The sequence below is a fragment of the Vitis vinifera genome, chromosome 10 (assembly GCF_030704535.1).
Source record: "Vitis vinifera cultivar Pinot Noir 40024 chromosome 10, ASM3070453v1".
NCBI lineage: Eukaryota > Viridiplantae > Streptophyta > Magnoliopsida > Vitales > Vitaceae > Vitis > Vitis vinifera.
Window position 1 is genome coordinate 10123044 of NC_081814.1, and position 10836 is coordinate 10133879.

Genomic DNA, 10836 nt, shown 5'->3' on the forward strand with positions numbered 1-10836 from the left:
TTTCCATATTGAAGGTCATCCCTATTATAAATACATTTTTGTTTTCAGTTTTAAAGCTATGAAGAAGTCCAGAGAACCACAGTAAATAGAAGAGTTTTTAGGACTTGCAAGGATGTAAGATTGGCTTATGAAGCGTATCACCAACTTGGTAAAAAGGATAAGGGATAGCCATTCTGCTCACAGTACTTCTTTTGGGATGGTGAGACTACATTTTCTCTATTATTGATGGCCTTTGATGACCGGAGGTAGGGGCCGGGTATGAATATTTTACTGCCCATCAGTCTGTTTGCGAGCTGAGAAACTATTGGATATTTGTTTGGAGAATTTCGTTTATTTATTTTTGCATATTTTCTTTTTCTTCCTAGCTACATTGCAAAAGTTGTCAATAGAATGAAAGCTAGAATCGGGCTGCCCATTTCCTTTTTTGGGTGTTAGTCTAAGCCCCAGTGTGAAATGGAAACAAACGGATGGACAATATGTGAATCGGCGCGCTTTTTTCTCACTTGCGTCCCACTTATTATTAAATAAAGACTTCCACTAATAAGTCTTAGCAACTACAATAATTGATTTGTAAATTATGTAAAGTTGTAGACGTCAAAATTTGTTTCAAATTTATTTCTATATTAATGTTGAGCTTAATTTTATTTTTAAATTTCAAATCCGATTAACATTTAAATGTTTTGCCTCTCTTATATATTTTAAATTTTTATTTTTATTACTTTGTTTTACTTCTATTTTGTATTTTAGTTTATTTGATTTTTGTAGTAGTAGCTTGGGTATTTTGAGTTTACTTAATTTGTTTAGTTATTTATTTATTAAATTGGACTTAGTTTTTGTTGTGAATTCGGTTTGCATATTAAATTAGACTTGAATTATTAGATATTAAATTTAGGTCTAATTTGATTTATTTTGATTTTTTATATTTAAGCTTGGTTGATTGTGTTTGTATTTTAATTATTAATTAAAAAATTTTGAACTAGGGTCTATAACATGTGGGATATTTCTATTGGGTTATATTTGTTAATTTAAGTCTATTTTTATTGGCAAAATTTATTAGACCAATTTGTGGATTGTTTTTGGGTTTATTGAATTTTGGGTCTCTTCATATTTTTGGATATTTACTTTGGGCTCATTTTTGTTTTGCATGGGCTCATTCCACTATTGGTATTATATTGATTGAGCATAGATTTACGACATGTGGAGAACCAAATTTCACGGAAGAAAATGAGATTAGGAAAGTTGTAAATGAGGCATTCGATTTGTTGTAGACTTGTTTTGGTATATATTTTATTTCCTCATTTCTATTTAGTTTCATTTTTATTAGTTCATGGAAATGTTCTTATGTCTATATTTATTGGATGTGTATAGAATTGAAACGTTGACAACTTAGAAATTTTGTAACAAGTAACCTGACCTGTGGACTCGAATTTGGTTTTTCACAGACGATCTTTTCCAAATAAGGAGTCACACTTAAAGTTTTCTTTCTTATTTTATTTTTCCTTAAAAAAATAAAACAAAAATAAGTGGTGACTCCAAGTCTTTAAAAAAAAAAAATCAAATTTTCACCAAATAAAATAAAATGCGAGTTCAACATTGAGTGGGACGCATCGAGCAAAATGTAGGGTCCACGATATGGTTTTTGAAAAAATTAAAGGGAAATGAAAAGGAAAGAAAATAGAAAGAAAAAGTAGAAAAAAAGAAAAAATAAGGAAAAAAAATCGATATAAAGTCAAATTATTTTTATATGTTCCTTCAAATTCATTTTACTTATTATAACTTTTTGAAATAAAAATTAAATAATTTGAAAATACATAAATTTTAATTAATTTTAATTATATTTAATTTTCTTTTCTTTCATATTTTTCATAGTACAACTAAATAAGAGAAAATCATTTTTTTATGTTTAATACTCAAAAAGTACTAAGAAAAGGAAAAAAAAATACAAAAGAAAATTATTTTCTCATATTTGATTTCACCGTGAAAAATACAAAAGAAAATCTAATATAGTTAAAATTAATTAGAAATTTATGCAATTTGAATTTTTTAAAATTAATTAATCTTTATATAATAGAGAAAAATAAGTAAAATGAGTTTGAAGAAGCATATAAAAATAATTTATTAATTTTCAATCTATTTTTTATTTTCCTTCAATTTTTTTCCTTTTATTTTTTCTCTCTACTATGTTTCCCTCAAATTTTATGGAACCAATAATAGCTTTAATAATTATTTTTATTTCCTTAGTACTCTCTTAAATCAAACATAACCTATGTCTCTAACACACTACATTGCCAACAAAATTAAGAAATGAAGTTAGCAATAACTAATTGAATATAATCATACTAGTATACTTAAAATAGGATTAAATGACAGTGATTCTTTTTGTCTTTGTTTTTTGAGGCCTTAGTTGCCTTGTATACTCCTTATATACTTTGTGGCGTTATGCCTTTTTTAATGCATATCCTTTACTTATAAAAAAAAAAAAAATAGTTATGGTTTGCCATAAAAGACATGCCTGTTTAGCATGCAATTGGTATAATAATCTTACGAATCCTATAAGTACCCGCACTCACTTGTTTAGAATGATAAAGGGAAATCCAATGTTTTTAAAATCAAATCGGTCATCAAACCGGAAAAATTGTCGATTCATGGTTCATTGATCGGACCGGTAGTCGAATCACGGTCGAATTAGTGATGTACTAAATATATAATTTATATATTATATAAAATTAAAAATAATTATAAAAAATTAAAAATATATAAAATTACAAATTTTAATAATATTTGATTTTTATATTTGGTATATTAAATTAAATGATAAAGTTTAATATTTTAAATTTTATTAAATAGAAATATGTAATATTTAATAATGAAAATATATTTAAGATGAAAAAATTTAAAATATTTAATTTTATCTTTTTGTCTTTGTATTTTATTGTTTTAAAATTATTCTATTAATTAATTTATATTATTTTTTATAATAATAATTATATTATTATTATAAAAATAAACAGGAATTTAAATATTTACATTTCATTAAAGATTTTATATGAAAAAAAATTGAAATAAAAATATTAATCTTAGATTCTTATTATATATATTTTTTAACAATATCATTTAATAAATATGGTGGCTCAATGGTTCAAACTTCAAATGCTTCAAACTTTGAGATCCGTCCAGCCCTCAAAGAAGCAATGTTTTGCCTCTATTTAATCCTATTCCCAGTCCCACATCGGAAGCAGATGGATTCTATGTGCTCTAAGTGCCCTATAAATAACTTCAACATCCAAGCTAAACAAGCTAGCTGTATGGGCCTAGAAACATGGCCCAAATTTAAGTTTTATAAGCTTGTCATTTGATAAGTTTAGACACGGTTTAATACCGGTTAGACTACCGGAAAGTTTATTCAGTCGGACCAGCTGGTCCGGTCCGAGGAAATCAATCCCATTTCTCATTGGTATGTGCTCAGATTGGTTTCTAATATAGGAATATGAATTAAAAATCCATTTCAATTGAAATCAGATCTTACCGTCAACGACATTTTCAACTATTCCTGTCCTATATTCATTCCTACTGCTATGTATCAAACGCACCATACGAAGAGATAAATGCCCCCCAACTTGGCAATTGGCTCACCAGTTGATTTTTATTCAATGAGGGCAATCTTAAGTAATGTTACGTGATATATGGGCCCATTAGAATGGAGTGGCCGGATGCATATCTCTAGAGTCAAATGTTTTAGAGCCATGCGGCTCAATAAATTATTCATATTGAACAATGAAGCAATTGATTTCCCTCTACCATCACACTTGAGAATTTGCGATCACAGCTTATGTCTAAGACAGCTTATTTGATTGGATAAACACTAGCCTAATTCAAATTCAACGTCTTAATTGAATTGCTATGGTCCTGGACTCACGCCATTTTGAGGCAAATAAAACAACTTAACTTGGCTAAGAGTAATTTTAATCCGACTTCATTTAATAAAATGTTTGAGCCCAAAACAAGAAATCAGCCTGAAGTTTGATTCCATTCAAACCTGACAGTGGAAGACACAAACATAAATGGTAGGATGTTCACAACAAAAAGGAGGGATATGTTTCAGTCCAAGAGAATTTTCTGCTAAGGCATCAAATGTCTTGATTGAGAGGGACGGGCTTTATCAAACTCTTGACAAAATATTGCTAACAGAACAGGAGCAAGTGAAGACGATGAAAAGAGTACAAGTCAGCAAAATATAGCAAAGCAACTACACCCACATGTAAAGCTTATTTCCAATTCCATTTAAGTACTAACAAGGGAAAACCCAAACCAAGGAACCCCATATGCATAAGCACCATAATTAAGAGGAACAACACAGAGACGGCCTTTCAGGGCCATTCAAGTGTGTTGCCATGTTCCATGGTTGAAATGTGCCCTACATTGCATTATTTGGTGGATCAGAAAAGAGCAAAGCAGCCAAAAGTTCAGAAAAAGAGTGAGGGAGTTTGGAAGCTTTATTCATGTTTTGGATCATCTCTTCTGTGATCATACAAGGCAAAAAAGGGCATTATATAGATACCCTAATGCTTGGATCCTCTGTTACCTACTTGTGTGGTTGGGGCTTCTCTTTTGTCCTTGAATAAGCATTTTTCCCCTATAAAGAAATTGAAAATAATTGACTAAACATGAAAAATACACTGCAAAATTTAATAAAAGAGATAGAAAGGTGGGACCTATGAAGGAGCACAAATCTTGGAAGAGCAGAGATGTCACAAAAAGTCTGTTGGTGCACCACTAACAAGGAACACCACTACCTGACTCTGCAGCAGGGGGAGGTAATAGAAAAGCACCACCATGCATGCAAAGGAACATGAACATGAACATGAGCATGACCCCAATGTCTCTTGATCTCCAGCACAAACAGATAAAAAGGCATGTTGCAAGTATCATAAAGAAACTGAAAATAGTGAGATTGCTGAGCAAGCCATGCTCATATATAAAAGCATATCAAGTACTCAGTACACAAGGACTACTGATCCTTAACAAATGCTAGAGTAAAAAAAAGGGGGGAAATCTCAACAGGGAGAGTAGGATAGAGAGCATATTAATTAAATCCGAAGTACACTTTATTATAGCACTTAATGTATTGGCCAACCAAAATGAAAAGAGTTCAGATAGGATAACACCCAAGTGGAAGAGGTTTTGCATATTACACATAAACACCCACAGCCCATCCTTCCCACCAACAAAGTGAAAAACAAAACAAGCTGGGGTCATCCCACTAAGGAAAGCATCATTGAAACTGGAATTTCTAACATGACCCTCATCTCAAATACTTGATCATTATCATCCTTATAATGCCAACCTGCTTTTGAGAGAGAGACAGAGAGAGAAAGAGAGAGTCCCAACTAATAAAGGGTAACTGAAGCATAATAAAATAGATTGAATTCAATTGCTGTTACCGCAGCATAGATTCAAGATATTTTCTTCGAATTACTCACTCCAAGCTTCTGTACTTCAACCTTCAGAGATTTGAGGTACCTAACAGCTTCATCTAGAACAGCAACTGTATTCATTTGGCTGCTACCAGGTACAATTCCTCTCAGTGCCTTCACCATCTTCTTCATTTTCTGCCGTTTCCTTTCACTGTTACAGCTGCTGCCACTGCTAGATGACTTCAGGATAGAAGATGATAACTTAATCTTTCTGGGTTTTGAACCATAACTGGAGCAAGTATCTTCGCAATTGCTTCCATAGTTTCCATGAGTTCGAGCTGTGCTTACTTCTTCTTCATCATATTCTTCTTGGTCTTCCTCCTCCAGGCTCAACAATGCATCAATATCTTCCGAATCCTCTTTCAGGGCAGAGGATGCTTCTCCCTCGTCAATGTTAATTTCTCTCTTTTCCAGATTGTTATGGATGTAAGTTGCACAAAGATTTAAACTGGGACAGTTGAATTTCTGAGCAATTGCTGGATGAAACATGATCTGGCTTCTATGATCAGTCTGGTCAAAGATAATAAAATTCTTTGGGCAAACATCAGAGGGTTGAAACTCAACACCATGGAATGGTCCCAAGTCCTTTGCACCTGGCGGAAAGACTGCACCAAAGGCAGATTCAACAGGGGTATTATACATGTAATCGTTACCCACTTCATTTGCAAGAGGTAGCATCACCTTTTCGGGGCAAAACTGCTGGTCCCTCTGCATTAGTAGTCCTCTTGAACAAACAATTATCTGAAAAGATGGATTTGCAGTTTTGAGTTGGCAATTTTTTTATCTTCAACTGGGGATGGTGGCAATTGGTTTTCAATTGGGTGAAGGATCCTAAGGAGACGAGAAAGCTAAATAGTACACTTATGGTATTGCCATAAGAGAATAAACTGCTGTCTAACCCAAAAAAACAGTACCAGAACCAGATTTTTAATTTTTGTTACTGCCCTCTCAGTATAAACACAACACCAAGGCAGTATGTCCCCAATATCCCCGAGCTTTGCAACACTAAACTACGTAACAGGTTTTAGCAATTGTCGGAAATACTCAGCCTGCAATAGAAGATAGAAAAACGTGATTATAGGCACCATTAAGACGTTTAAATTGGTACCATCAGTATAGCAAGAGAACATATTCAAGAAAAGCAATCGAATACTGTAAACAATGTTATTTCAACACTAAGAATGTTCATGATAGACATGGCACCATCTACTAAATGTGCATGTCCAAGCATGAATTTCATCTCTTTAACCTCAGTCTGTCCATGTATTGACCTTCACTCTAACATTTACAAACTTCTAAACTTCCAATTTATCAATCTTTTCTTTTGGAGGAATATTTAGATGATTGAATTTAATCAAATTTTGCACTGTCAATTCAATCTTTATTTGATTTCAATATGGTTCAATTAGTTCTCTTCTTGATGTGTTCCTTCTTATAGTTAATTTCTTCTTTCTTTTTATCAAACATTTATTACAGAATGAACAAAAAAAGCAGTAAAATAATCCATGCTCCCATTTTCACACATGAAAACATAATAATACATGACTCAAAATTGCTGGATTGATTACTTCAGTTGGGTACCCAATCTCAAATAATCAGAAATGAAAAAACATTTTGATATCACTAGATCAACATTTATGATATATCCTTGATCTTCTTTTTCAGCAGCCCTTGAAACCTGACCTTATGGAGGTCATTTGATGTCAAAACCCCAACAAGCTACAAAGGATGGAACTAGATCAACATATATCTACTTATTTCAACATTAGCAACACGGTCATAACTTATAATCATGGTTTTACAATGATGTTTGCACCAATTCAGAAAGTTAATAAAATCTGGGTAGAAAAATAATTGATTTCAAACCCAAGGAGAATTCCATTTCAAATGACACAAGCATAACCTCAAACAAGAAATGTATCTGGGCATATCATAAGCCATAAGAAGCCTTAGATAGACTCTAACTACAGCTATCAACAGGAACATAAAATAAACATTTCCAGCAAAGCATTACAGAAAACCTGAAATAATGAATCACATAAGAAAACACCTTTACCTGACAAACTTGCATCAGTTGATAATGCGCAATGATCCCAACACTCATTTTAATCTTCCCAACTTCTTTCACTGCTCGATATCTCTTTAAGGTTACTGCAATGTACATTCTCACTTCCTCAACCAGTATTAATAAGCAACAAAGTGAATCAAAAAATTTCCTTCACAACAAATGATATTTCACCTACATCAGCAAGCCAAAATCCCATTAGATCATCAGTTGAAAAGAAATATCAAAGATAAACAACAGCACATCAGTGATATGCTGTTGCTCAGAAAAATGTAAAAAAAAGGTAATGAGTTTGACTTTTGAAATTTATTATCATTATTATTACTACTACTACTATTATCATTATTATTTTACTATTTGGAACCCAATAAAGAAAAGCCTGAGATTGATTAATCCTAGGGCAATCACCTAGCTTCAATGAATGCGTTTTTCATTTTCGGAAAGTAGAAAAACATGCAAAATAAGCGGCTGTCGTTCAAGATTTTCAAACCAAGCTTCTTATTTTTCAAAAAATTTAGATGAAAACAGTGAAACATTTTTAAAAAATATAATGCATGATCTATTCCTTTGAGGAAAAAAAAATGCTGAAAATCACTGTTTGGTTTCCCAGAAATTTTCTGAAACAGTTCTGAATCGTATAGAAAAAAAAAAAAAAAGTCCTGCATCATATTGATTTTTACTATTTTGAAACAATATCACACCCTAAGATTTTAAGAGTTTTGTGGTTTCTCTTTCAGGCCTGTTGTTGCAACCAGAAAAAGGATAAACAAAAAGCATCAAAACAATCTGAAGTGTGGTCAAATTTTTCCTTTTTTCACCGAATACACATACATCTTCTAATAAAAAGAAGAAGAAAAATACAATTGAAAGGTTAAAAAGACAACATTAAACTAGAGCTAAGAGAGAGTCCTCACGAAAACAATCAAATTTTACAGAATCACACGAAAGAACACCACCAAGCGAACACAATTCCTGCTATAATTCACAAAAGAAGATGTCCACGTCATTTTGATTGACTTCTCAATCCAATCTGACCAAAAATTGAGCCCAAATTTCTGCTGCAATAAGGGAATCAAAGTGACATCAATATAAGCAGAACTTTTTAACAAAGAACATGAAACACAGAAGAAATGAAACACTGGGTCAAATTGCAAAGTATCAGCTTCTTATAATTTTTAAAGAACCTTTATTGCTCTTAAGAGTGAAATTCGCATTGCTTTTAACTACAAAAAAGTAGCCGGGAGAACGAAAAAAAAAAGGGGGAAGGGAAACCCTTCCAAAACCCCTCAACAAGTGATCATCATAAGAAACGAAACCCCCAGAGGTGAAAAGGATAACACTTTGTTTGGCTTTCGGGAGATAGATAGTAAGATGCCGCAACCTAAACTTTTCGAGAAGAGTAAAATAATAATCGGACTGCTTAAGATATCCCAACCCAAAAACAACCAATTATCAATAGAACTAAAGTCAGATGAAGAAAACATAACCCCTGCCTGGTTGCTGAGAAAATGTACGGAAATGGTACAAATTGCTATAAATCTACAACGCTTCATGTTTGTGACCTGGAAAAAAAAGACCTCCAGACAACCACATAGAAGTCAAATTCCCATTTTCTTCAAGTCCCCCCGACCTTCCTCAGTAATAGACCAAAGGTAACGGAGGCAAAACCGAGGCAACACCAAATCAAAACCGTAAAAATCCGTGCAGATCACAGATCAGCAAAATTGGCACCATAAATCCAAGCACAAACACCAGAGAAGCTCAATCACACACCACAATTACATAAAAAAATAAAAAATAAAAACCCCTAGCTTCCCAAGAAGAGAAACTAACAAGACAGTCCCTCTTTCGTTGCCAAACAAATCTTGAAATTCTAAAACTAAAAACAGTCAAACCTCAAATCCTCTTCAGGTTCCACGCTTTTCTCGGCATCCAAACCGAAATCAAAACAAAAGAAGAAAAAAAAATAAGAAAAGAATTCCTCAGAAGAACAGACCACACCACGATTCACCTCAAAAATCAGACCATAAACCAAAAAAACAAAAAACAAAAACAAAAAAGTGAGTAAAAGAAGAAACACCAACAGATCCGGACCTAGGGTTTGTGAGAAAAATGGAGCAAGCCAGTGGCGATGAAGACTTGTAGAGAGAGAAAGCTAGTGAGAGAGAGAGTGCGCGTTTGCGAGATTCGTGATATGTGAGGTGAAAAAGGTGTGAGCGAGCGAGTGTATTAATTTTAATTTCAATGGGGGTTGGGGCATGGGGATGTGTGCCAAAGTGCAGACACAGTGGAGTCAAAGCCGGGGATTTGGGGCCGTTCGATGGGGGCATCGGAAATGCTTTCCGTCTATTGCGGATTCAATCTCGGCCGTTGGATGCAGCACGCGTGGTGAAGAGTGGGCCTCACGAGCTTTGACGATCAAGCCTGTTGTCCAACCCTCAGTTTGCTAATCACGGGTTATGTCGTGATTATTTGTCGACGTGGCATGTTCTTATTCGTCACGAAGGATCAAAAGTCAAATGAAAGAGGAAAGGTGCCTCGATTGTGTGCGTAGCTTGTTCTCCAACAACCTAAATAAAATAGCATTCCCTTTATTAATTAATATAATTACAAAACGAATATTGCCTTATTTTTATTTCACAAAAAATAAAAATAAAAATAAAAAATCGTAATTTTAATTTGCTTCTATTAAATTACCATTAATATTTTTTAATTCATAGTAATATTAACACCATTATTTTACATTATAGATGATAAAATACCTAATCATTCTCCCATAATTTACCATAAACAAAGAGGGAATTTCAAAACACTATGGCACATGTAAAATATTTTAAATATTTTATTACGTTTTTTATTTCTAAAATTAGAAATACCATGATAAAAAAATATATGAAAGAAAATAAAATTTTATATTTAATTTCATTATAAAAAAATAAAAATAAATGTAATAAAAATGAACTAAAATGTATAGATATTTTAAATTATTAAATATTTATATCAAAAAATCAAAATAAAGTATAAACAAAGCGAATTTAAAGTAACACATAAATTTATTCACTTTAAATTTATTTTTTATTTTTCTTTCTATATTTTCTTACTATTTTCTTTATATTTTTCTTCAAATTTTAGAAAACTTAAAAATGTATTTGACTCTAATCCCATGAAGTATTTCTAATATTTTTAACACTTAAAATTTTTAATTTTTCATATATTATAAATGTTAAAAACACCTTTTAAAATTACTATCAAATATACTCAAAATATATTTAATAATGATGATATGAATTGTTTTTA

At 32.2% G+C, this 10836-nt stretch overlaps 1 protein-coding gene across 6 annotated transcripts; it reads right to left on the reverse strand.

Moving 5' to 3' along the window:
* Positions 1 to 5083: 5083 nt before the first annotated feature.
* LOC100264025 (transcription factor bHLH144) lies at positions 5084 to 9812 on the reverse strand. Of its 6 annotated transcripts, none has more exons than XM_010657339.3 (4): positions 9634 to 9812; positions 8454 to 8594; positions 7531 to 7713; positions 5084 to 6523 (listed from the first exon to the last, which is right to left on the reverse strand). In XM_010657339.3, the coding sequence occupies exon 4, from the start codon at positions 6186 to 6188 to the stop codon at positions 5454 to 5456; it is 735 nt and encodes a 244-aa protein (XP_010655641.1). In that variant the 5' UTR covers positions 6189 to 6523; positions 7531 to 7713; positions 8454 to 8594; positions 9634 to 9812; the 3' UTR covers positions 5084 to 5453. The 6 variants fall into 6 exon arrangements, with proteins under 6 accessions (XP_010655641.1, XP_002275365.1, XP_059596075.1 ...); XM_002275329.5 differs by having other exon boundaries at positions 8454 to 8597; positions 9634 to 9810; XM_059740092.1 differs by having other exon boundaries at positions 8454 to 8597; positions 9033 to 9769.
* Positions 9813 to 10836: the final 1024 nt, after the last annotated feature.

Coding starts and splice junctions, on each gene's coding strand:
- LOC100264025 (XM_010657339.3), bottom strand. CDS start 6,188: ATGCAGAGGGACCAGCAGTTTTGCCCCGAAAAGGTGATGCTACCTCTT.